Source organism: Malaclemys terrapin, chromosome 10, assembly GCF_027887155.1.
Source record: "Malaclemys terrapin pileata isolate rMalTer1 chromosome 10, rMalTer1.hap1, whole genome shotgun sequence".
NCBI classification, from domain to species: domain Eukaryota; kingdom Metazoa; phylum Chordata; order Testudines; family Emydidae; genus Malaclemys; species Malaclemys terrapin.
The window spans coordinates 43,211,850-43,233,882 of NC_071514.1; the positions used below are offsets into that span (position 1 = coordinate 43,211,850).

At 52.5% G+C, this 22,033-nt stretch overlaps 1 protein-coding gene across 3 annotated transcripts in view; it reads right to left on the reverse strand.

Moving 5' to 3' along the window:
- GRAMD2A (GRAM domain containing 2A) overlaps window positions 1-21,868 on the reverse strand; it is an 89,548-nt gene extending 67,680 nt beyond the window's left edge. For all 3 annotated transcript variants that reach the window (XR_008446408.1, XR_008446405.1, XM_054041209.1), the window contains exon 1: window positions 21,790-21,868. Coding sequence is in view for 1 of the 3 variants with exons in the window: in XM_054041209.1 (XP_053897184.1) it covers window positions 21,790-21,836 (47 nt within the window). In the remaining 2 variants the exon portion in view is untranslated. The remainder of the gene's footprint in view (window positions 1-21,789) is intronic.
- Window positions 21,869-22,033: the final 165 nt, after the last annotated feature.

Consider the following 22,033-nt stretch of genomic DNA (forward strand, 5'->3'; position numbering starts at 1 on the left):
TTGGCCACCCCTGACCTAGTTTAAGGACTTTAGGGCTTGGCTACACTGGCGCTGTACAGCGCTGCAACTTGCTGCGCTCAGGGGTGTGAAAACGCTTCCCCCCGAGCGCAGCGAGTACAGAGCTGTAAAGCGCCAGTGTAATCAGAGCCTGCAGCGCTGCACGCTCCCTCGCAGCACTGCACGCTACTCCCCTCGGAGAGCTGGAGCGCTGGCGGCGCGACTACACTCGCGCTTCACAGTGCTGCCACAGCAGTGCTGGGAAGTCCCGAGTGTAGCCAAGGCCTTAGACACGGCCATGAGAACTGGAGAGCCCAAGCTTCACAGCAGGAATGCAGACAGAGAAGAGTTGCATGAAAGCTTCTTCTGCTTCACTTAGAAGCCTCTCACACTTTGCCTGCAAACTCCTACAAAGTTTTTTTTCTTGCATCTGAGTAGGGTGACCAGATAACAAAACTGAAGTATCGGGGGGGGGGGGGGGGGGAGGGAGAGGGGAGGGGAAGAGGGGAGCGCGGCAGGGGAAAGAAAAAAAAGCCGCCAGAGCGGCGCCCGCGCCCCCACCAGCTTGCCTTGTCTCCACCTCCCCCTGAAGGGGAAGGTGCCCAGCTGGTGCAATCCCGTAGGCGGCCCCAGAGTGGGGGCAGCAGGCCCCAGCCCCCCAGTCCTGCTCAGGTCCTGCAGGGGAACAAACGGGGCTGCCGCTGCCTTCACGTAGCAGGAGGTGAAGCCCCGTTGGAGTCCCCGCGCGGGCAGCTGCTACCCTCCCACCCCCACCCATGGGCGCGTACAGGGAGCCGGTTCCCCAGGCCGGACCCGGGGCTGCCCCTGCAGGTACTGCCCTGCCCTCCTGCCTGCGCTTGGGGCCAGGCCGGACTCACTCACCCTGAACTCCCCTGGGTCCCCCCGGCCTCCCTCCAGTGCTTGCACCGCCATACAGCTGATCGGCGCAAGCCTGGGAGGGAGGAGGAATGGCGTGCTTGGGGAAGAGGTGCGGATTTGGGGAGGGATCCAATGGGGCAGTGAGGGGGCGGGGATTTGGGGAGGGATCCAATGGGGAGGAGGGGCGGAGTCAGGGCGGGGGGTGGGCACGAGCCCCTCCGGGCTCCACTTGTGCGTGGGAGCGGAGGGCAAAATTGCTTGTTTGTCCCGCATCCTGACCGAACATCGGTCAGGACACGGGACAAACAAGCAAATATCGGGACAGTCCCGATAAAATCGGGACGTCTGGTCACCCTACATCTGAGAGACCTCAGCTTGTTGCCACAAAGCAAAGCAGCATAGCTCAGTGCTAGGTGAGAAATCAAGGCAGCCAGCTTGCCTGGCGTTTCAGGAAGCAAACTGAAACAGAAAAATAAACCACTTGCTAATCCCAGACAACAGAAAAACAAACACTTTCAACTCTATTCCACCAACACGTGGTTTGGGATGGATTAGAAGTCCACACAACCCCCTCAACAAACACTCACTGCATTTGCAAAGCAAATGGCCTCCTGCCCTGCAAAAACTGAGTAGCAAGAATGGCTAGTGAAGCCAGTAAATGCAACGGCCTGTCTTCGCAGCAAACATCCCCCATGACACTGGCAAGCAGAGGCCGACTGGAACCCAGAATCCTGGAATCAAACAGCTCAGCGAGATGTGCAGTAGAAAAGGAGTTACAAAGCCCCACAGGGTTACAGTTAACTTCTGAGCTTGCAATCAATGTAGAATGATTTAATCATGTGCTCGGCTAAACTCAGCTCAAGATGAAAGGATGTTTTCAAACCTAGGTCCCTCCAGCTGTCCTGGTCCACAGTCTGGGAGACACGGAAGATAGTGATTCAAAGGAACAGGGTGGGTGTGTGGCTGAGCAGCTCTGCCTACACTTCAGTGGTTTGCAGCCTGTGCAAAATCCAATTGCTGAGGAACCCCCAATTTGGCCAAAGTAATGACGTTGGTGTCACCGGTTGGCAAGATTCTTTCAGTCCCACTGTGTAGGATCAGGACTAAGACAGGCAACTCACTGGACCGGGGGCAATAACCCAATGCAAGCACAACTCAAGGCAACAAGCCTAAAAGCTGCAGAGTCCTTGAGCAGCATGGATTCCTGGTGGTTAGAACAGTCAGATGTCTCAGCGAGAAACAGGCCTTCCAAAAGAGAAGCCGAAGCATTGCTGTGGCATATCTCAGAGACAAGCTGATGGCTTGTGCCACCACTGGTCCTGAATGGTTACAGTGCCATGGATGCGCCAGACTGGAGACCATAGAGACCGTCCCATCCTCCCACCACCACATGACCCTTTAAGCGCTGAAGCCACAATGCTGCTGCCTCTGGCAGGGCGGATTTTGCAGAGTACAGAGTTGCTCCCAAGAGGCGTTTCATAGAAGAAGCTTGGCGTTAGTTTCTGATCGGATGTACCAGGAAAGCTGGTGTACGGGTTTGTTCCCGACGCTGCTACAGAAAGACATGCACATAAGCATCACAGGGCTGAGCTGCCTACAGTAGGATCTCCAGCTAGACCAGCTCAGAGAGAGGGAAACTTACACCACTGACACAGGGACACTACCAAGTCTGAGGCACCCAGAAACTACCTGAAATGATCACCCCCTCTCCTTGCTCAAGAAAGGAGAGATGGTGGCGGGAGCTCTCTCTGCCCCTTCTCTGGATGACCCCTTACCTAGACCTGTCTCCTCCAGTGCCTCTGCGCCGATCACACGAACAGCCCCAGAGTCTGCAAGAATCCTGCTTGGGCACAGGGGCCCTGTGTAGCTCAAAGGCTCATCTGCCCCAGAACAGAGCAGAAGGGGACAAGGGAAAGTGCTACATGCCTGCACATCTTTGAGCAAGCCACCGCAGCCGCTGCCCGGAAGACTTAACGTTAAGCCATTCGCCCACACACAGTCCTCAGACCTCATCCTCCATCCCCTCTGGCATTCACTCAGGAACAGGCTCATTCTTGCTTCCTCCCCTCCTCCACTCCCCTCTAACTCGAAGCCCTAATCCTCTCTACAATGTCATTACAATACAGGGAAATTGCGTCTTTTCTTTGGGCTGCCCGGTTATTTCAGATCGCTCGGTGGCTGTTTCTCTTCTGATGTACTGTCTGCACTCGTCTAAGCCATCTCGCGTGTCCAGACAGGCACCTATTCTCCTCAATGAGCCTGATCCATTACAAACTAGGGCAGACACAAGGATCTCACGGACTGCGGCCAGGATGCTGCTGCAGGTGGGAAGCAGCAGAAGCAGGCCAAAGATCCAGCAACTAGGAGAAATACCCCTACCAAGGCATAAGCAGCCTGCTGGGTTCATCTTTCTTCCACTAAAACCTGTTAGCTTTTTGGAGTCTCTCTGTGGTGTTGGCTGCCCCTTACGCTCTCCTGCTGTCTCACACGTGAGCGCCTTCTCCTGTCCCTCCTTTGAGGCCTTGCAAACTGACTCCCTGCTACATCTCTTCGCGTTCCAATCCCACAAGCCAGGTCACCCAATGGCCCGGTGTGTCCTGCTCTCACTCTGCTGCTGGCTGCCTTCCACAGAGCTGTGCAGAGTTTTTGGAGGCCTAAGGCAAAATCTGAAATGGAGGCCCCCCATGCTTCCAAAAATTTTACCCTGAGGGGAGGCTGGCAGGGGGAGTGGGGGAGGGGGAGGACTGCACTGCACTCACCCCACAGTGGCAGCTCCTGTCCCATGGGACAGGGCCTGGCTCCCCACTCCAGGCATGGTGACCTGGTGCATGGGGTCACAGTACTACTCAGGTTTGGCCCAGCCGCTCTCCATCATGACAGAGCAGCAGTCAGGCCAAATCTGCATGGCACTGCGTCCCCATGCACCAGGTTGCAACCCCACTCAATTTGGGAGCCCTCTGAAACAAGGGGCCTGGAGCAAACTGTCCTTTCCCTGCTCCCCAGCAGCTCTGGCCTTCCACACAGCCCCCCCATGCCTGGAATCCTCTCGCAGACTTCTTCCAGAAACCCTATTAGCTGCAGCCCCCTGCTCAGAGAAGTGTTAACATGCTCCAGTTTGTTCTTGTGGTTCTCAGGCTCCCTGAGGAAAGACATCCCCAACAGGGGAGCAGTGCAGATCATTAAAGGATCTGCAAACCCACACATGTCTGGGCCTGACTTGGCCCAAAGAGGGGCACTGTCAGAAAACAGAACACTCTGAAATAAGTCCAAAAAAATCAAAATCCTTTTAAACTACGCCCTGCATGCACACCCAACACCAGTGTCCTGAATCAAGCCTTTTACAGGTGCATGAGTGACAATCTGCATTTTCCCCAATAGCGTCAGAAGTCTCACTAACAAAAGTGGATCTCCCCGATCCACTTGTAACAGTGCTTTGAGCCATACTGATGAAAAGCACTAGAGAAGAGCTAGGGATGATTACGACAGCATAGACATGACCTAAATAAAGCTGGGATACATTTTTCAAATTTTCAAGATTGACAAAAAGTGTCATGAAAGAAGTCATCAGTGTTTGACCAATGCTAGATCTAACCAGGTTTTAGTGGTGTCCCTAAATCTTGGTCCAGTCTTAGACATGCCCAAGGCTTTGCCTGGGTCATAGAATATGAGTAAGGTCTCGTCTACATTACAAAATGCAACTGTGTTGTAGCCAGGCCAGAGACAGCCACATTGTAACAGAGACCCCTGGCACAGCTGTAACCCTAAGGCAGATGAGGCTTTTAGTATCCAAATACCTCACCTATTCGTGCCGCTACACTAAAAAGTTGTCTGACTCCCCCGCCCCAGTTTTGCTAGTCTGAATGCACACTTGACATGTACAAAACTGAACAGCAAGGAAGTAGCTGGAGTAGCTTCCATGGAAGTTGGTCTTTCAGCAGAACTAAAAAAAGCACATTTGAGCCTCCTTCCACCAACCCTCCTGGAAAGGGGTAACACTGGAAAGTCCAGAGTCAAGTAATTGTAGAAATGTGGGGCTGGAAGGGACCTTGGGAGGTCATTTACTCCAGCCCTCTGGACTGAGGCAGGACCAAGTAAACCCAGACAAGCCCTGACAGATGTTTAGGTTGGTTGGACAGTCTTAAAAAGTTACCGTGAAGCCAGCTCCTAGCCACCTATAGCTCTAGTTTAGCCAACAAGAGGTTTGCTTTATTGTTTAAACGCTAACCACTCAAGTTCTTCTTGAAGATCACCAAGCCAACATTGCAACAGAACAGAAGCCAACTTACAATCCCACAGCAGCTGGGTGGCCAACTTCACCCTCACTCAGCTCTATGGAGGCTCCTTATGAATTGATCATTTCAATGACATGCCTTATCAGGACAGCTCAGTGAGAAAATCTCCCTGTACATAATACTGCTGCGAGGACACGGGGCAGGGGTGGGGGGGAGAAAGGAGGAAGAGAGCAGCTTCCTGGTCAGACAGACAGAGAACATTTTGGGTCAACTGGCTGCAATATTAAACCACTACAATTATTCTCCAAGTTCTCAGCCAGGACCGCTAATTAAAACTGCTTTTCTCTGCATCAAAAATATACAGCATTTTAAAAGTATCTTGATTCCTTGTGAGGCAAGACTGGTAATAGCACAAAAGCCATAAAGCTACTGAAACAAACAACATCAACAGGCGAGGTTAAGAGGTTCAATGGCTCACTGTTTAAGGAAGAACAGCTGATGGGAGTCACACTCCAGCACTTGTGCTTAAGAGGGAAGTTAGCTGAATTCTAAAAGGATTCCCTTTGTGAGGGGGAGCAGCTGGACGGAGGTTGGCAGCCCACATGCCCAGCACTAGATGACATTCAGGATGGGATTCTTCCTTGCCTTGCATCCTGTATAGTCATTTACGTCACCATTCTACTCCGATACTTGTGCAAACGACGCCACAAGTTGCAGGGCTGTGGAGGATCAGGCCCACCGAGTGGAGTGACACGCACCACCTGCTTGGAGTTTGACCAACAGTCCTGGCACACATTCTTACAGAATGATCATTACATTAGATTAGAGCCCCAGCTATTACTCAGATCCCCTTCCCCATCTGTCCACTCTGGCAGTCCCTTCTGGCCTTAAGCTCTCTGACTCCCGTGATCTATTCCCAGCACCTCTCCCTGCCCCAAATTCCCCATCTGAAAAAGCAGGGTGAGCACTAACCTCCACCTTGAAAGGGGAGGTTAGAGGGTTCATGTTTGCAAAACACTCTGATGTCCTGGGATGGAGGAAGGGTCCTTTTATTACCATTATTTTCTGCTTCCGAAGTAATTTCAACTTTGTATTTATTGTTGGAAGATAATTAGGCATTATTAGAGCAGAGCAAGAGGCAAGGACTGTTTAAGGAAACATTCACACTCTGGGGGTCATCACTGGGACAGGAATGTGTACAAAAAAAGGGATTAAAAACACAGACCGTTTCACACACGAGCAAAGCAGAAGGAAAACGCAGCGTCTCCAGCTCAGAACCCCTTTGCTTCGGGGAACACATGGAACCCTATTGCAATAGATTTAGTAGGACACAAAGAAGCTTGCCCTATAAAGAGAAATCAATAGCCATTAGAAAGGATGCACCATTTTGTGTGGATAGAATTACTGGTTATGTTACAGTAAGACCCAAGGTTCCCATTAGGATCGGGCCCCATTGCGCAGCTGGGCATCATATGCAAAATCCTCCCACCTCAACCCTGCAGTGGCTGCACTTAGACGCCGTGCCCTGAACTCCCGATGAGGGAAGGGTGGGAGAAGACGGAGCTGGGAAAGGCTGGCCAGTAGCCGTCTGTCCTAACCTACCCCTCAGCGGCAGGCAGGCAGGGTCGCTGGGAGGGAAGGATGAAGTCTGGGATCTAAACCAAGCCAAGCATGGGCATGGAGAGGAGTCGGACGTCTGCTCTATGCCATGGGTAATCCTTCCCTGGAATGGCAGCTGCCTGACACGATTGTTTCACAGCCACCTTCATGATCTCCCAGGGCCAGTAGCTCCAGCCTGCCTTTCTGGCACTCTCCAACTGCACCAGCGATGCAGGGTGTTTGCTCTGTGCAACTCCACCTCCAACCACTGACTGTCTGCACGTTTACCAGGCAGACACTGGCCTATAGATGGCAGGGACCATAAACCCAGTCCAGCCAGCTGTAATTCCCCACAGCTCAACACACCAGCGCAGCCGACTGAGCCAAATCCGGCCTCGCCTCCTCATCAGCCTGACATATTCGACCCCACAGCACAGGGCTTACACCTCCAGGCAGCCTGACCTAGCCCTAACTCCTGCGCCCTGGCGAGCCGGACAGAGGAGGAGCTCAGCATGGCACTGACTCTGCAGGGCCCAACACAAAGGCAAAGGGGGCACGAGGGACCCAGAGTAGTGAAATCCAGTCAGGTCCTGCCCTTTACAGCATTTTGACTGTATTTTTGTGTTAAAGAAAAGAAATCCAGGAACGGATGGCCTGATTTACACCTGCAGCTGCTCTGGCTTTCAGTGGGAGTCGGGGTTGCTCAGCACCTCTGGAAAACAGTCAAGCCCTTAGTGTGGAGGCTAGTTATTAGTGCTGGTTGGATGCTACCAAACAATCCCCATGCCCAGTGAGCAGCAGCAGGAGATGGGAGCTTTTAAGTGGATTTCTCCCTCCCTCAGACAAGGCAAACTGGGGTTTAGCACATTTTAAGCTAGGATTTCTCAAGAGGGGATAAAAAAGGAAGATTTTCTTATCCAGCCAGACAATGCATTTCACACTAGTCGTTTGGACTCCTGCAGGGAATGGGTTTTCAATTGAACGTGAGGTGCAGTAACAGGTCAGTGCTGCACTCAGTGGGTGCTCCCCACTCCCTCATTCAGGGTGCACAACTTGCATGTGTGTCATTTCTATCACGCTAGCGTCTAACAAATACGCCCTTCCACACACATGCAGGAGCGCCCTGGGGCGGACTCTGCATCTGTACCTGCTTTTAGAGGCTACCTAGAATCTTGATCTTACGTCCCGTCTCTCACCAACTCCAATAAAAATATAACTGGGGAAGCTCCTTGCAGCCAGTGCTGCATTTTCAGCAACACACTGGGCTTGTTTTTAAATCATTGTTACTAAAGACACTTAACACCCTCCTCCCGCCATCTCTGAAGCAGCCACTCTAGTTGCTGAGCCCCCCAGCATCACACACACCACAGACAAGTTTACAGGTACCACAGATTGATGGTTCTTGTCTAGTTGCCCCATACAGCCATGTTCTTTTGGAGCATCTCTTACAGGGCGTAAGATGAGTCACATGCCACTGCCAATGACATGCCCTGGCTCTCCAGAGTTTAAATGCACTGTTTTTTCTCTAGCCCAAAAGTTTCAGATGGCAGCAGAGCCAGTTACACAAGAACCATTCTTGGAATCAGGAAGCTGGGGATTGGAAGTGGAGTGTTCCTTGTACGCCAGCGTCTACTGCCTTGTAACCTTGGCTGGCTCTCTCTAAACAGCTCACATTCTCTTGCACTCTCGCAAGAAAGGAAGTTGTTTTTTATCTGACTTGTCTCCCCCATGGGCTAGAGCGCTCCCTGTACTTCCCTCTCCTGGCTTTAAGGAGCTCGGCTGCTACCTCCACAGACCACAACCAGCCTTCCGTGGACTGACTGCAGCTGGAGCAGACACGCTAGAATTGAAATGTTTCCTAAAAGCCAGAAGTGCAAGGGGAAGACACAGGATCCAAACCTTCAAAGGCTTTCCAACTCAAAGCCAACACCCGGAATTGCAGCCCGGGCACGGACCACATGACTGCCCCGAGCAGAGTACATTCCAATAGCAGAGCACGGTGGTGAGCAGAGCCTTCCAGACAGCAAGAGGGGAAGGAAGCATCTATGGCTACTGCTGAGAACCCAGCAGCAGCTGAATAGTCACAGTGTCCCCACCTCAACCTGCAGACGTTGCCAGCAATCAATGGATGTGCCCTCGAAAGAGGGAGCAAGTCTCACCACCGCCAGCAGAGGGCAGCCCTCGGCCTGCTTGGTACAGCTCAGTACTGCATCTGTCCCTTCTGCAGACTGAGGAAGCCCAAGTCTTAACCCTCTCCCATGTGGCAGCCTTCACCCTTCCCCTAGGTGCCTCATTCTCACTTCCCTTCTCCAGCCAAACACCCTTTCCCCCAGCCACGGATGCAGCTCACGGACACCGTCAGCAGCCAGTAAGTGCCGGGAGAGATGGGGATGGTGGCCGCGCCGGGGGAGCAGGGAGGGGTGTTGGGGGGAAAGACGGGACGGGACACAGAGCCCAGATTCCTGAACGCTAGGTAGCCCATCTCTGAAGGCAGCCAGAGGAAGGGAAGAGGCAGGAAACCGCACACAGCGAAGGACGAAACACTGAGAGAGGACTGACTGCAAACTCCTTGGAGTGGGGCCCTTTCCCAGCACAGTAGGGTCTCAATCCTGACCGGGGGCTCTGGGTGCTGCTCTAATACAGGCCATCCTCAACTAGCAACATGTCCTGCAAGCCCCTAATCTCCATCTGGTGGGAGAGTGCAGCCTGCGTTAACCTTTGCACACCTCAGCCCAGTCACTCAAAGCAAGGCCAGGCGGTTTCAGGAAGTTATCCCAGTCTTCGGGGGGACTGGGGCTACAGAGGGGGGCACATCAACAGGCAGCACCCACAGCCCGGAGGAGCTCTGCCATCGGGCATGGAAGGTGAACAAACCCCAGGCAGTCAGTGATGTGCAGGGGGAGCAGGCAGAGAAGCAGATGCTCTTGCTGCCAGACTGGGCCTTGCAGGCCAGCAGCAGGATCCTGTGCTTGACTCACTCTTTCACTGATGAGGCCCTTTGAGCTCAAGAGGTGTGAGCCAGGCCCAGGCTGGTCTTACAGTGTGCAAGACCCCCAGGGGCCAGTAACTAGGGTGCTGACCCCCAGGCGATCAGCTGCCCCCCAAGCAGCAACTTGTACTGCCTTTGCCTAGAGCGACCGCCGGTGGGCTTGTGAACAAAACTCTGTTAGAAGCAAGAGGCAGCCCTCACCAAGAGGCAACAACTGGGATTCAGCCAGGAAGGAGTCTCCTTACTGGCTGCCATGAAGACACCTCGGTAAGCTGGAATCTCTCCTGCGTCTGTGACCCTGGGTCTGTGGGGCCACAGGCAGCCTTGGCAGAGCCATGGCCAATGTATCTGGGGAGACCAGTCACTGCAGGGAATGCCAATCACCGGCAGCCCCGCCCAGGACCTCTGGGCCAAGACCTCTGATTGGGCCAGAGTGATTCTTTAAGTCTGGAGGGAGTGCCAGGAATTCACTTGTGCCACAAGGCAGATCCCTGACTTGCTGAGACAGACCCTGGTTTATTCCTGGCTAGGAAATTACACACGTCATGACTCAGACTTCAGTTTTCAATATCCAAAAGGGCCAATCATGCAGAGGTGAGGCTTGAAGCACGCAGAGCTGCAGACACCAGCCCAGGTCCATCTGGCCATGCAGTGTTCTGGAGCAACTCGGAGGTAGTGGACAGACCGAGCCTATTCCTCAGTTTTGAACGGATGTGTTCAAAGTTTGAGAAGATTCATTCTGTGCTTGCTAAAATTGCTGAATACTGATGCAATTATTTTCCCTCGTTTCCTGGTTTAAACCAAGTTCCAGGCAGTATTTACCAGCACCTTGTCCTATATGGATTTTTCCCCAGGAAATTTCCAACCCTGCTTGTGGGGCTTGGGCTGCAGGGCTAAAAATAGCAGCGTAGACGTTTCCACTTGCGCCCGAGCCACGGCTCAGAGCCCAGGCTCCAGCCCAAGCAGGAATGTCTACTTTTATCGCCACAGCCTGAGTCTGAGTCAATTGAGCCAGACTTGGAGACTCAACGCCACAAGGTTTTCTTTGCAGCGTAGACATACCCATCTGCCTGAGCACCAAGCGCTTTACATGCAGCTTGTCCCCATCCCCAGGAGCCCACCCAGCAGTGGGGCACTATCATCTCTCTCCATTCAGACAATGGGGCCATCACTGGACACCTCCCAGAAGAATTAGCTATGAACTCGCAAGAGGACAGGGGTCAGAATTTCCCTCCTCACTTTCCCTGGGGCCATTAAGGCTTTAAACACAACGTTTCCTTCTCTCCTTCCCTTCTCCTCAGCTTTTGTGTTGTGGCTGTGGAGTGCCAGGCCAAAGAGGCGATGGAGTTCAGAAGAGAGGCCAGGTTTGCGGTCCCTTAGCTTCCTGGGTGCTAAAGGCCGAGTTCCAAGGCCTTGGCCCTGGAGCCAGGAAGGCCCCATCTCTGGCTCTCACAAGCTTCTGGCTTTGAAATTCGGTGGGAATCCAGGTGCCAGGGGAGGGTAACCCAGCCCCCTCTGAGTAACCTCGGCCCAATTCCACAGGGGGTTTTGGAGATCCTCCTCCACAACATACTGGTAAGGAAATCAAGACACGCAACCAGGAGATGACGTATCCAAGGCCACACAGCAAGTCCGTGATGGAGCAAAGCAAGAAAGAGAGCGAGAGACACTCCCAGTTCTTGCTCTAACTGCTCAGCCACATCTTGCAATAAAGTGGGAGACTCCTACACCCGGGGGGGCGAGGGGGCTGTGTGGACACCAAAAGCACTGCACAGGGGCAGCGACTGAGTTAACCAGCTTCCCAGAATTTCCACCATCTGCCAGGAGGCAGAGACACTGATGAATTGCCAAGTCACTTATGCCTTCGGGGGCAGGGTTGCAAATTTCCAAAGATCTGTTTCAGCACTTCTGCAGCAGCTAAGAATTCACTATGGCCCCAGGCCACTTCAGTAACTAATTGTCATTTCCAGGTGATTACTGCATCCATCCTGCCAGGACAGTAACATGCCCTGGAGAAACAGCACTAAAGCTATGGGGCCTCTGGGCCAGGAATCAACCCACGTGCCACTTAGCTTATGCTCCTTATGTCTTTGCCACGGCAGTAGGTAGAGTTGGGGGATGAGAGGGGCAGCCAGCACTTCTTGGTGCACATGAGTTCAGGGACCACAATCCCACCCAGCCTCCACAGTCCTTCAGGAAGAGGAATGGAAGCAGGAGAGGGCGGGTCCCCTGCCAGCCGTCTGACAGCCAAGGGGGCAGGATCAAAGGGAGAACCTGCATCCTGCTGTTAAAAGCACAGCAAGCCTCCAGAGCTGCTCTCAGGCACCCTGCACTCTGCCTCCCTCTGTGCACTGGTCCCTCTCCGGCTGCCGCTGAGTGCAGCCTGGTGTCTCTCTCTCTCTCATTAGGAGACCAGACTGGCTCTGGGTTTATTATTTGTAATTCCACAAACAAGAGTCTAACAAAGCAGCTGCCACGTTCACAGCAAGCAGCAGCTGAGCCAACTATTCCCCTGCCATTTCGCCAGCAACGGAGCTTTCCTCTTAGTGCGCATGTTCGAGGGGCAGCATGATCCAGTGAGAGGGAACTGCTCAGCAGCCAGGGGCTCTAGACCCAGCTCTGCCTCCGACCTGCTGCGTGGCATTGGGGAAGTCCCTGCCCCATACCATGCCTCAGTGTCCCCTCCTACCCTTTGCCTGCCTTGGCTTTTTCGATTGCAAGCTCTCCGGGGCAGGGACCATCTCTCGCTATGTACCCACAGTGGAGCCCGGTTCTCACTTAGGGCCTCTGGGCACTACTGTAACACAGATGACACTGGCCCAGCAAGACACTGGGCTCCCTCAGCCTTAAGCCCCCTCCTCCCTATCGCATGTGACAGTTGATTTGGCAGGGAGATCTGGCCAACGGGGGTAACAATCACCAAACACATGGATAGAGAGACGCAGACTGCCTTCAGCGGAGGGCCACGTGCCTGGGTAGCAGGAGCACAGAGGGCCCAGTGGCAGCTGTCCTCACCCACCACCATGGCTCTCTCCTCCCTCACCACAGCCAGTGGCAGCAGCCAGGAATTTGCTTTAATCCTGAACACACCCGGCCACATGCCCCCGTGGTGTAAGGCCTGGCTGGCCCTACTGGAGTTACACTGCTGACTCAGCTGGCCCACGCGCTGCAGCATTCCCCCCTCTTCAGGATCCAGGGTGCCACACCCACCAGAAACAGTGTCAGGGAAACCCACAAGGGACCCTTCGCTCCCCATACTCATGTCCAGGGCGGCAGGAAAACCCCCTTACAGCTGGGGTTCCCCTCGAATATGATTCGAGGCAGGACCTCAGATCCCCTCTTCACCCCCCCCCCCTTTATACAGGCACCATTCCATAAGGCTGGGCCTGAGCTGGCTGTTTGCAGGGGCAAACTCAGCCAGGGACTCCAGGTATTGCCGGAAAGAGGAGCCCTGCTTCTGTACACAAGATCTGCCAAGCCACTCTAGATCCCACGTGGTAATTGACATGGAGCAAGACAAGGCCACGCCACAGAAGGGTCACGGTCCCTTCCCAGCAGGACAAGTAGAATACACTGCAGTATGACAGTTGCATTAAGGGTCTGTATTCTCCCTGTCCCCATGCAGAAGCACATTACCCCCAAGAGAGGAGGCACAGATCTCTGAACCAATTGCATGTAGCTATCCACTGCTTGGACAAGCCAGGTCACTGGAGGGGGGGGGGGGGGGGAGGGGGGGAAAGACACTCAGAGGTTTCAGAGTAACAGCCGTATTAGTCTGTATCCACAAAAAGAAGAACAGGAGTACTTGTGGCACCTTAGAGACTAACAAATTTATTAGAGCATAAGCTTTCATGGACTACAGCCCACTTCTTCGGACACTCAGAGGATATACTTACGATATGGAGAAAGACAAGTGGGGGGGGGGTGAGGGAATATCTTGAGCTCTGTGTGACTCGAAAGCTTGTCTCTCTCCCCCAACAGATGTTGCTCCAACAAAAGATATTCCCTCACCTGCCTTGTCTTCCTCCTTATCCTGGACTGACATGGCTACAACACCACTGCATACAAGATATGCAGGAAGGCTTTCGCAACCTGAGAATTAAGCTTACCACCAGCTGATGCCATCAGTCCCCAAATCCAGTCTGAACTGAGTGCCGTATATTCAGAGAACACTGAAGAGGGAAGGATGAAGCTTAAACTAAGCCCCACATTTCCCAAGAACTGAAAGATCATCCAGATTAGGAGGGCAACAGCTGTTTGCCTTGTACCTCAGAACCCATCAGTGTGTAGCTCTCATGGTCAGTGCAGAGCCCAGCAGCCCCCAAAGCAGAGCACCATCACTGCCCCAAGTCTGCTCAGCCAATTCTACCCCGAGGCTCTTGACTGACCAATGCCAGGCAAGTAGCCAGGGAATTTATGTCAGTCGGCTCCCACTCCAATTCCAGTTCTCCTGTCAAGTTCCTGCTTGCACACGGGGCTTCTACCATCCCAGGGCAGGGATGTGGCCACCTCAGCAGAAGAACTTACACAAATATACTTCTCTTCTCTTCCCCACCCACACCTGTGTTCAGTCCAGGGCTAGTCACACTGTTAACTAGGCTTGGAATGATTTGATTTTTTAAATTGGTAAATGTCAATTTCACCCATACACACGCAAACCAATGGGAAAATATTTGCATCAGTAATCAAAATGTACAGCTAGGCGAAGAAAGAAAAATGCTGCTTGAAAAGTTGTTAATGTTTGACTGAAGGCTCTTTACTTTGTATATTTTGACATGGGATGTTGACAATTTGTGTGTCAGCCATGAGAACGCTTCAAATGACATTAAATCGTTATTGCCTCACCACCCCTTCATTTCCAGCAACTGTGAAAATTTAAAATCAATAAAAATGGGAAAAAATGCCTAAAGCCCAGAAATTTGTGCAACAGTGTAAATTTAAAAATCTATAAACATTCTCTGGATATCAAAGTATAGAAAGATCAAAATCCTATTCTACCATGCGTAGTATTAACACCGAATACAATGAATATCTGAGATCTAGCTCTATATTAGTCATACTCCAGACTAGTGATCATGACAGTATTTCGCTCATCCCCTCTAGGTACAATTGATAACTACACTTTGAGTATAGTCTTTCAACTAGTTGTGCACCGACCTTATAGAAATTTTATTTAGACTACATACATTTCCCTAGTTTGCTTATGAGAACGTCATGCAGACCCTGTGTCAAAAGCCTTACCAAAAAAATCAAGGTAGATCACATCTATTTCCCTGCTATCCAGTAGGTCAGCAATCCTATCAAAGAAGGAAATTCAGTTACTTTGGCATGATTTGTTCTTGACAAATCCATGCTGAATATGCCTTATAACCCTATTATCCTCCTGGTGCTCACAAACTGATTGTTTGATAATTTGCTCTCGTATCTTTCCAGGAATTGAAGTTAGTACCCATCTTTAAAAAGTCAGCATGTATTCCCTTCTCCAAGCTTCTGGGAGCTCTCCCATTTTCCAGTAGTTCTCAAAGATAATTGCTAAGGGCTCCAAGGTTGCTTCAGCTAGTTCCTTATGACTAGAGAGAAACACGCCATAAAAACACGCTGCAGCCAGGGCAGAACGCACACAGCATGTGGAGTAACCCAAGGGTAGGCCTAGAACAACACACAACCTGATTCCTGCAGGGACCCCAGTGCTGCTGACAGTGCACAACAGGAAGCTCTTATCAGGCTCATCAACGTGAGGTGGGAATGCATGGAGAGGATGGAAAACTCACAGCTACGTAAACGCTTGCACCACTGGCCACACACTCTGCCCCGAGATCCAAACCACATTGAGCCAGAGCCCAGGCAGGAGGTCCCTGCCCAGGCGACAGCGACACAAACACTCATTAAAGTAGGGCTCAGCAAAGGGGGTTTAGGGGGCTCTTTATCCCCACTGCTGTTCAGGAGGCTCAACTCCTAGCTCTCCTGGGGCACATCTTGATCAAAGACCCATCCTGCCGCTAAACAGCCCACACTGATGGAGACAGGGCATCACCGTGGCGATTGCACCAGGCATCCTTCAACAGACATGTCGTTCTCTAGACCTGCAGGGGGACTGGCAGTCCTGAGGCTCGCACATGATGGGAGCATCAGGGCAGACAGACAGGTACAGAGGATGCCAGGGGCCAGTGCAGGTGGAAAGCCAGGCTGGGGACAGATTCCTGCCCTTAGGAGGAAGTGGCCACCCCAGGTGGGAAGCCCACGGACTGGGCAGAAGAAAAGAGAGAGTGAACATTGGGAAAGAGCATGGTCCAATGTGAAGCTGGGACATTTGTCTCAGGCTGCCTGTGGCCACCTTGGATGCTAGTTCTCTGGACCCCATGAAAAGCCTAGGAGAAGGCTCAAAAGTGGCTCCCTTCCCCCACTGCCCAAAGGAGATTTTATTGTATGTGTTACACACACTGGTGTGTGGTTCTGAGGCAGATGCCCTTGGGGACAGTTTGGGAGGCAGTTTCCTCATGGCTTGTCCCACAAAAACAGCTGAGCCAGCGTTCCCATGTCGTCCAGGTACCACTGGAAGTCAGGACGCTCCGAGCTCTGACACGCTGGGACAGTGCATCAGCCTTTGCTCCAGCCAGTCTCACAGTCGCTGCACTGTGATGCCTGCCAGGAGCCGTTCCTGTGGAAAGCCGTGCACACACTGCCCATTCCTCACACCTGGTCACATAGCCTCCCCAGCACAAGGGCAGCTGATCCTGGGAGATCATCATGCAGAGGATGAGGTGTATTCCAGTACAGAGGGTTTGCACAAGGCAAAGGCTGCACATTTATCCTCTGAAGAGAGGGGAAGGCTATGGGCAAGATGGCTGGAGCGAAACTGCCACAGCTCCTGCACTGCATCTAAGTGGGCCAGTGAAGGGCGGTCCTATGAGGTTTGGGTTCGGGCTAAGCTGCTGACCCTCAAACTCCATGTAAGCACCCCACGGGCAGCAGCTGTGGCTGGATTCCCAGCGAAGGACAGGTGAACTCAGGCTCATGCAAGCAGAGCAAGTTTCACCCACTGCGATTTCCATGCTCAGTTTGTCATTTGCCACCAGCTCTTCCCACACCTCACGTCATATCCTTCACAGGCGCTGTCCTGAATTCTCCACGTCTTTGCTCTGCTCAAATGAGCCCCCCTTCAATTCCAACTTCCACACCATAAAAACCAAGCCAAAGTGGGCTACAACGTCCAGAACACAGCTCCCCCTTCTCCCCCCACCCAAATGGGGGCAAGAGTAAATCAATCAAATGCAGTTCCCCACTTTAACCTCCTCCCCGATTGCCCAGGTTGCATGGTGCTCAGATGCACCAGGCCTTCAGTCTAACCAACTGACTAAGGCGCAGCGCCAAAGAGGAGTGTAATTAGGAGCGCAGTGTCTGTGTTTCTCTCCCAAGAAACAACAGCGGAGCACGCTGACCCAGAGTCAGGAAAGCAACCTAAATTCTGAAATCAGGTCCTTTGCCTTTGGTCCCCTGTCTGGTTCCCACACAGTGTCCTCACTCACCAGCCAAACAAAATGCCAACCCTACTTTCTCACCCTTTACTTAATAAGTGTCCCCAGGCATCCAGATAACAGCCTAGAAATAGGAAACAAAACGTAAATGTCTAAGCTCTGTCACATGCCCATTGCTCCATGTCTAGCCAGATTGCTGCTACAATCACCAGGGAGCGGGGATGTGAGAGTCACCAATAGTAAGGATTAGACATTTGTGTGACTACCACCAAGATGTGAACACTCAGCCTGGAGCTGGGGTAAGGAAGTTACATTTTAGGGAAAAAAAACAGGCTCAGGAAAGGAGATCCCAAGAACAGGAGAATGCTCGGGAGTTGTTCAGCCCAGTGTTTCAGAGATAGCTCTCTGGTTAAGGGCTGAGCCCACAGCCCTGTTTCTTTAAAAAAAATCACAAGAATCCAGCAGACCCCCTGGCTTAAGGACTGGTGGAGTCAGGCAGCTCTAGCTGGCTGACCGCAGTCTCGAGAAGGTCAGAATCAATCAAAAGTAATGATCATCTGCTGGCTGTTTGGTAGCCTGCATGCTGCGGGTCCGGTTCCTAGTGGCCACGTGTCCATACTGGCAATCTAAGCAGCAAGAGCAAGGACACACAAACAATGCAGAAAGAAGCCGTCTCTTCCCCATGTTCCCCGTGGATATAAAGCCCCCCAGGGGGAGCCACACCAGATTCTTATCTTCCCTGCTAGCCATGTTCTAAGTGTCAGGCAGCAGGGCTAAATGCACTGAAAAAGGTGAAGTCTAAACAGCTATGAAAGATGCCACATGTTTGGAAGAAGTGAAGTCAGCCAGTCACAGCGCATCTCAGAAATCCAAGCCCAATGCAGCAGCACCGGTCTCCTATATATCCCAACACGCCAAGGCAAACAAACATTCTCAATCCAAGAGAGTGCTCAGCCTGCTGAAAGAATTAACACGCACCAGTGCGGGAAGAGGGCGTTATTCAGATGCTCATACTAACAAGCAAGGAATGAAATGTAATAAAGCAAAACAAACAATGCAGATCCTGTTAGTGCTGAGATTCAAAGGAAGGCCTGGCCTCGCTTTACGGGAAACAGCGACTCCGTTTCCCAACAAGAAACAGTACGGAGCTTCATTAGCATATGGAGAAAGCGCCAGCAGCCTGGTGAATGACCCAGCAGCATGTTTGATGAGATGCAATAAAATGGAGAAAAGAGAAAGTGTGGGGGAAAACTTTTTGCCCCAGCTAAATAAAAGTCAGCTTTTCCCTCTGCTTTACCAGTGTATAACCATATGCTCCGCAACCCAGTTTACAAAGAGACCTACGAAACTCATCAAAAACACAGAGCCCGGAAACATTCACACACAAAAAGTCTGAACATGTCAGCAGCAGAACACTGCCTGCTAATCTGCCAACGTGTCCAGCCCTGTTCAGAGTTGGGGAGCTGTGCACATGGCAGAGACAGACTTCCGCAGTCCTGCTCTCCAGGACTAAGGCTCAACGGCAGCACACAAAGCAAGAACTGTGTAGGGAGAAGTTAGAAGAAACCACAAGTTCTCACTGACTGCCCTCCTCCTTCCCAGCAATTCATTTCTGTATGATGCAAGCTTTGACGCTGGCACCAAGACCTGCGTGGAATTGCTCCTGACCATCTGCATTGTTTAAAGATGGCAAGGGAAAACTCCTCATTCCCTTTCTTGCTCTCTGGATTTACAAAACCAGCTGCACCAAAACATGTCTGGGTTTTGTGCCCACTCTGCTGTTCAAGGGGGCACCTGCATTAAAGCAGCAGGAAATCTTGCAAATAAAAGCAACAGATGACAGACTCTCTCCACCCTACCAAGGAGCCGCAGCCATCATCCCCATTTCAAACCTACCTTTACCCACCCTAACCTCCCCCGCATTTGAAAAACTGGCAAAACAGACCAGCCTTGCAGCATACCCAGAGAGTGCCACTGAACCAAGAGGGAAGTGAATTCCAAAGTCAAGGGGCCCACCCTTACCAAAAATGTTCTACTCACAATTAAACCACAGGAAACCAAGCCTGAAGTAGCCCTTAGGGCAGAGGAGCAATTGCCCAGTAACCTCTGGGGTCCCTCAATAAGAAAGGAGAAGAATCACTCAATGACTCCATCTGCACCATTAGTCACCATACGTAGGGAAGGTAGCTAATCGCTCTAAAGCAGGGGTCGGCAACCTTTCAGAAGTGGTGTGCTGAGTCTTCATTTATTCACTCTAACATAAGGTTTTGTGTGCCAGTAATACATTTTAACATTTTTAGAAGGTCTCTTTCTATAAGTCTATAATATATAACTAAACTATTGTTGTATGTAAAGTAAATAAGGTTTTTCAAATGTTTAAGAAGCTTCATTTAAAATTAAATTAAAATGCAGAGCCCCCCGGACCGGTGGTCAGGACCCGGGCAGTGTGAGTGCCACTGAAAATCAGCTCACGTGATGCCTTCGGCAGACGTGCCATAGGTTGCCAACCCCTGCTCTAAAGGAAGGGATCACCAGGAGGGGAATCACTCCCAAATATCAATCACTGCATCTCCAAACCCCAGACTGACTGGAGTCTAGGAGACCTGAGGATCCAGATCCTGACAAAGCTGCCTTTAAATTAAATTAATGGAGATATCCTATCTCCTAGAACTGGAAGGGACCTTGAAAGGTCATCGAGTCCAGCCCCCTGCCTTCACTAGCAGGACCAAGTACAGATTTTGCCCTAGATCCCTAAGTGGCCCCCTCAAGGATTGAACTCACAACCCTGGGTTTAGCAGGCCAATGCTCAAACCACTGAGCTATCCCTCCCCCGCCTTGACTTCATTAATAACAGGAGACTCAGGACAGAGCAATAGTTAGAGAGCTGGGCACCATCAAAAGGGTTCAGTGAGGAAGGATCTTTAAGAGAAGCAGGCCTCTCTCCCTCCTGAAAGGAGGTGTTGATGAGTGCCAATAATGGTCCCAACACTGGCCCAGTGATTTTCACCAGCCAGAAGGGACATTGAGCTAGGACTTGTGGTTTAGATCCCAGTTCCACAGGGCCTCCAGAACCTCAGCAAGCAACCCTTGGCTGAAACTCAAGCAGAAAAATTCCTTGTTTGGCCCCCAGCCAGAGACACAACTCAGCTCTCAGAGAGATAGACAGCTCTGTCCTCAAACAATTTCCATGGCAAAGCATTTGGAGAACTCCTAGTTGCAGGCAACCTTTAGCTCTATTACAGCTGCATACAGCCTGGATTAACCAGCTTGTGCAGCCCAGAGCAGTTCTAGATATTGGAAATCTCCAGAGGCTGCAGCAGAGGAACCCCCTTCTTCACCTCCTGTACAGCCCCAGGATGGAACTGCAAAAGCCTTGTGCTCAGTCAGGCTTGGAAAGACACTTCTGCAACTAGCACAAGAGTCTCTTCCCTCCTGCTTCACCTGTCATAGGTCAGCACCACCTCACACTGGATGAACAGGGTATTTAGCAGCTACTGTATGGATAGCAGCAGGAAAGAGAGGAAGATAAGATCCTAGCAGGTTGCGTACAGGCTCATGCCATTAGCTTAGTAAGGCAGACCAAGAAAATAGGTCCTTCGCCTCAACCTCAAATCAAACAGCAACAGCAAGTCAGTGGCAGGGTGTAACCTCACTTCCCTGCCCCCGTCCCACCACAGCAACAACTGGGTGACACATGAGCCATGACAGCTACAGATCCCAAGTTAACCCACAGTATTCTCGCGCGTGTGGACAGAGTGGTTGGCCTTGCAGATTCCAACGCAGGAGGATCGGGGATACTCAATTACAGACTCTGCCGTGATAGGGAGCAAACTCGCACTCAGCAGGCACTGCTAGGTATGGCAGAGTCCCTCCATGTTACAGATCAGCTGCAACCGACATCACCTTGCCATCTGAAGACCCCCACCTCATAAACCAGCAGATGCCATCTGGGCTGAAGGCTCCCTACACAGTAACAAGACCGGTCTCTGTCACTGCTGCAAAAGGAGCATCAATGGAAGCGTGGGTCCCTGCCAGCCAACCCCCCGGGACATGCGCCAGAAGAGGCCAAGTGGGGTCTCACAGTACAAAGGAAGCGTTGCTGGCACCACCTAGAGCGAACTTCCCTTCAGTCCCCTGGCACACAACACGGCAGCCCAAATATGCTGCTCCCTGTGGCCTGGCTATACTATCTCCCCACGTCCCTCTCATCACATCCAGCCTGCGCCCCTGCCCGATCCACCCCTCTCTCCTCTCCAGGGCCCAGCTGCGCACCCTACCGGACCCATCCGCCCCCACCCAGCCTGCGCCCCTACCCGATCCACCCCCTCTCTTCCCCTCCCCTCTCTAGGGCCCAGCCTGTGCCCCCCGCCGGCCCCATCCACCCCCACTCAGCCTGCGCCCCTACCCGATCCACCCTCTCTCTTCCCCTCCCCTCTCCAGGGCCCACCCTGTGCCCCCTAACAGACCCATCCACCCTGCGCCCCTGTCCTCTCCCCGCTGTGCTCCCCAGTCTGTACCGCCTGCCTGGCCTCCCCACCATCCTCCTGCACAGCCTGATCCCCCAGCCCCCGTCCGGCCCCCTCCACACCCCAGTCTGACCCCTGCCCGGCCCCGGTACCTGGGCGGCGGCGGCCCCGCGCTCTCCCCACGGCTCGGCGCCGTCATCCCCAGCGACTCGATCCAGTCCCAGCGCCGGCAGCTCGCTCCCAATTCCCACCCAACGGCCTCTCATTGGCTGCCGGGAGCCCCGCCCCAGAGCGCACAACTTCCTCCGCATTCGCCCATTGGCTACTTCAGGCCTCGTCCCCAGAGCACCTCCCCGTGCTCAGGTGAGGGGCGGAGCCTGGCGGCGGCGCGTCCCC